The 4,604-nt window shown below is 41.5% G+C and overlaps 1 protein-coding gene across 1 annotated transcript in view; it reads left to right on the plus strand.

Moving 5' to 3' along the window:
* Window positions 1–529: 529 nt before the first annotated feature.
* The window catches only part of COX6C (cytochrome c oxidase subunit 6C), a 19,764-nt gene continuing 15,689 nt past the window's right edge, over window positions 530–4,604 (plus strand). Inside the window, exons 1-2 of the mRNA XM_080800221.1 lie at window positions 530–618; window positions 1,751–1,877. Of these exons, the coding sequence (XP_080656347.1) occupies window positions 1,764–1,877 (114 nt within the window). The 5' untranslated portion in view covers window positions 530–618; window positions 1,751–1,763. The remainder of the gene's footprint in view (window positions 619–1,750; window positions 1,878–4,604) is intronic.

Raw genomic sequence — 4,604 nt, forward strand, 5'->3', positions numbered from 1 at the left:
AAATACATCCGTTAGAACGTGTTCAGCTCTGCCAGACGGGTAATTGCTTCTGCAGTAGCTGGGGTCACGTCTCTATGGAATCGCCCACCACTTGGGACTGATATTAATCTGTTTATGTCCGTTTCATTGGCTGGGCTCTGAGCTCCTAGAACTTGGCTGTCTTAGTAACCCTTTACCCAAACCAAACGATTATTCACATAAGGTTAATTAATAATGAAAATGACAGTTTGTGCACATGGTTTGCGGTATGCATGGGCCCAGGATGATTTGCACTGTATTTGTAAGGTACATTTAAAAATATTACATACTGAATATCCTTGTATCTCTAATAAACTCATATCAACTCTGTATATGAGTAAGATTAATATCTCCAAATTACTATGGAAACCGACTTAAAAGGTCAAGTCTTTAGTCCAAGGTCTTACAGGGAAGAAACTAACCACGCACTTCAACTTCAGCTGTTGAAAGTCGGGAGGCGCGCCGGAGGTGGTTTGAACTCTTCCGGCCACCGTCGCTGGGTCCTTTCCGCCGCTGCCTGTTCTGCGCCTGCGCACGGCTGGAACGCCGTCCATTTCTTTATCAGTTAGGAAGGACGTTAGGTTTGAGGTTGCTGTAGAGGTGAGTTGTGTTGCTTTTGCGTTCTTCCTCAGCGTTCACCTAACTGCTGCGTTCCGTTGCCTGTCCTCGCTCAGCCCTGGAGTTGAGTGGTGCCCGTATTTCTGCGGTCGGGGAGCCTCACCTCTCATAGGGGTCGACCCCTGCACGCCCCCGCCGCGGCCTCAGGAGGGCTGCGGGCTGGCGGCGGGGTCGCCGGGGCCGGGTGGGCTGCAGCGGTCTGGAGGAAGCAACTGGGATTCGGAGGCGGCTGGCCCGCCTGGTCTCCGCTGTGTTTTTTCCCCAGTGTGACCTTGGTTAGGTCATTTGACTTGTCTGGCGCCAGGGTTTTCACCCTTGAAAAGGGAGTAGTGGTTTCTTCCTCAGGGGGTCGTGAGGCAAAGGGGCAACGTGGGGAAAACAGCAGCGTCTGCTCGCGGTCGGTGCTTGCTTGCTGTGTGGTAACGTTGGTGATTCGACTGCATAAGCTGGAAAGGGGTCACGGTGCCTGATGGCGGGGAGAGGGGCGGAGGGAAAGGTGAGCGTCCTGCAGCCTCCCAGCGCTCCCACGGCCCTTCATCCCAGCCCTCCAGCCTCCTGGGCCTAAGGCCTGTGGGACAGCGCAGCGGTCGCTAGGTGGGCCCTGGAGGCCAGAGCTGGACTCCTGCCCGAGTTTAAATAGTTTACCCCGTGACCTTGGAAGAGTTACACGTCACCTCCATGTGCCCTAGTTTTCTGGTCAATAAAATGGGACTAATGAGCTGATACTTAAGTTCTCAGAAGAGCAAATGCCTGTAAATGGCGTTTGCACTTGTCAGTCTAGAGCCACTGCTTATCTTAACTGAGATTGGGAGTTTTTTGTTTGTAGTTTTTGCTCCCCACTGTGCGGCAGTGACCTTGCTTGTTTAGGATTGTTGTAAAGCGTGCGGGGCGGGGTTGGGGGGGGGCGGGAGGCGGCAGGCGGCGAAACCCTGAAGCAGGCTAAACCTATGAACACCTTAGAATTAAAAAAAAATACTCAAAATAAACACCTTGGGTTTTGTGGGAGGAATTATGCCTGTGCTCCTCTAGGTACTAAAATGAATTCTGTGTTAAAAGAGTTCTTTAGATATCTTACTGTGTTCTCAGAGTTGTTTTTATTATTTTACTTATCAAGGAGAATAACTACCATGACTTCCAGTGCTTTGACGAAACCTCAGATGCGAGGCCTTCTGGCCAAGCGTCTGCGATTTCATGTTGTTGGAGCCTTCGTTGTATCCCTGGGGGTTGCAGCTTTCTATAAGGTATGTATGTTTGATTTTTATTTTGGTCCAAAAATGTGTGTTTTAAATTTGAAAATGTTTTCATAAGTAGTTCTGAATCTTTTAAAGAAACTCCTCTAATGTCCTCCCTTTCTTCCCGCACTTAACTCTGTGAGAGGAAAATACCTCATACTCTCTGGATAGCTTGTTCTCCATCTTTAAAGGAAGCTGTATTAGTTTGCTAGGGTCCAAAGTACAACACATTGGGTGGCTTAAAAAACAAGTGTATTTACTGTTCTAGAAGCTAGAAATCCAAGATCAGTTTGGCTGCAAGATTGATAATCGCTTCTCTCCTTGACCTGTAGATGGGTTTCTCCCTTTGTCTTCACACAGGCTCTCTGTTACCATGTTTTTGTTTGAATTTACACTTGAAAGGATGCTAGTCATATTGGATTAGGACTCACCCTCCAAAGGTCATTTTAGTTTATCTCTTTAAAGACCTATCTCCAAATACTGTTACATTCTGAAGTACTGTGGTCTTAAGACTTCACCACATGAATTTTGGAAGACAATTCAGCCCGTAACACAAGGATATAGTTTTATTAAAGCAGAGGGAAGGGGAAAGTGGTGTGTGGCAGCTTGAAGAATTTGTTGCCACAGAACTGCATTTTAATTGCTGTGCCTTCTGTGGATTTTAACATCATGCCTTTTGGGGCTTTTTAAAAAAATATATTTTTTATATTATGGTAAACTAGAGATAAAATTTAGCCATTTTTAAGTGTACAGATTGGTGGTATTAAATACATTTATAATGTTGTATGACTATCCCCACAACCTATCTCCATAACTCATCTTGTAAAACAAACTATATCCATCAGACAATAAACCCATCCCTTCTCCATCCATTCTGTCAAACATTTCTTTCTGTATCTTATTTTGACTCACTCTAGGTACCTTATGTAAATGGAGTAATATATTATTTTGTCTTTTTTAACTGGCTTATTTTAGTTAGCGTAATGACCCTCAGGTTTATCCATATTGTAGGATATATCAGAATTTCCTTCCTTTTAAAGAGTGAATAATATTCCATTGTATGGGGTATTTGAATGGCTCAGTTGGTAAGATGTCTGCCTTTGGCTCAGGTTATGGTACCAGGGTCGTGGGATCAAGCCCCATGTCTGGCTCCCTGCTCAGTGGGGAGCCTGTTTATCCCTCTCCCTGCTGCTCCCCCTGCTTGTGCTTTCTTTCTGTCAAATAAATAAAATTTTTTAAAAATTCCATTATATATCTGTACCACATTTTACTTATTAATTCACTTTTGGTGGACATTTGAGTTGCTTCCATGTTTTAGCTGTGGTGAATAATGCTTCTATGAACATGGGTTACAGGTATCTCTTTAAGACTCTGCTTTTAGTTTTTTATAGTATATATCCAGAAGTAGAATTGGTAGGTCATATGGTAATTCTGTGTGTAATTTTTCAGGCAACCTGGTGGTTTCCGTAGTACTGTCTGACATTTTACATCCTGCTACTTTGTTGAATTTATTTATTGGTTCCAAAAATTCCTGTGGAATTTTTAGGGTTTTCTACATATATCATCTGTAAACAGATGATTTTGTTTCTTCCTTTCCCATTTAGATACCTTTTATTTCTCTTCTTGCCTAATTGCTCTGGCTAGAAGTTAGAATACTGTGTTGAATGGAAGTGACAAGAGTAGACATCATATGGGTTATGTTGAAGTAGTTTCATTCTGTTCTATAGTTGGAGTGTTTTTATCATGACAGGATATTGAATTGTTAAATGCTTTTTTGCATTAATTGAGATTACTGTGGGGTTTTTTTTTTTCTTTCTTTTAATATACATTACATTGATTTTGTATGTTGGACCCTTGGTATGTTGAACCATCCATGTATTCCAGGAATAAACCTCACTTGTTAATTGGATATGGTCCTTTTAATATGCTGCTGAATTCAGTTTGCTAGTATTTTGTTAAGGGATTTTTTTTTCTTTTTCTTTTTCTTTTTTTTTTTTTTTTTTGCATCAGTGTTCATAGGGGATTTTGGTCTGTAGTTTTCTTGTAGTGTTTTGTCTGTTTTTGGTATCAGGGTAATGCTGGCCTCGTAAAGTGAATTAGTAAGTGTTCCTCCACTTCAGCTGCTTGGAAAGATTTCAGAAGGATTGGTATTTTTTATTCAGAAGGATTGTCAGTTTTCTTGATATTTTTAAAGAACCCGTTTTTTTGGCCTTGTTGATTTCTCTTTTTTTTTTTCTCCCCCTAGTTTCTGTTTTGTTGATCTCTGCTCTAATATTTATTATTTCCCTCCTTCTAGCTGTTTATCTTGTTCTTTTTCTGGTTCCTTGAGTTGTAATGTTATGTTGTTGATTGAGATCTCTCTTGTTTTTTAATATATGTGTTTCTAGCCAAAAATTGCCCCACCTTTGCACTCCTTTCATTGTGTCCTCTAAATTTTGGTGTTTTGTTCTTTCATTTGTCTCTAAATATTTTCTGATTTCATTCGTTTTGTCTTCTTTCTCCCATTGGTGGTTTAAAAGTTTGTTGCGTAATCTCCACAGTTTTGTGAATTTTCCAGTTTTCCTTCTGTTACGATTTCCGGTCTCATGCCATTGTGATCAGAGAACATACTTTGTTTGATATCTGTCCTTTTTTTTTTTTTTAAGATTTTATTTATTTATTTGACAGAGAGAGATCATAAGTAGGCAGAGAGGCAGGCAGAGAGAAAGGGAGAAGCAGGCTTCCTGCTGAGCACGG

This window comes from Martes martes (assembly GCF_963455335.1).
Source record: "Martes martes genome assembly, chromosome: 4".
Classification (NCBI taxonomy): domain Eukaryota; kingdom Metazoa; phylum Chordata; class Mammalia; order Carnivora; family Mustelidae; genus Martes; species Martes martes.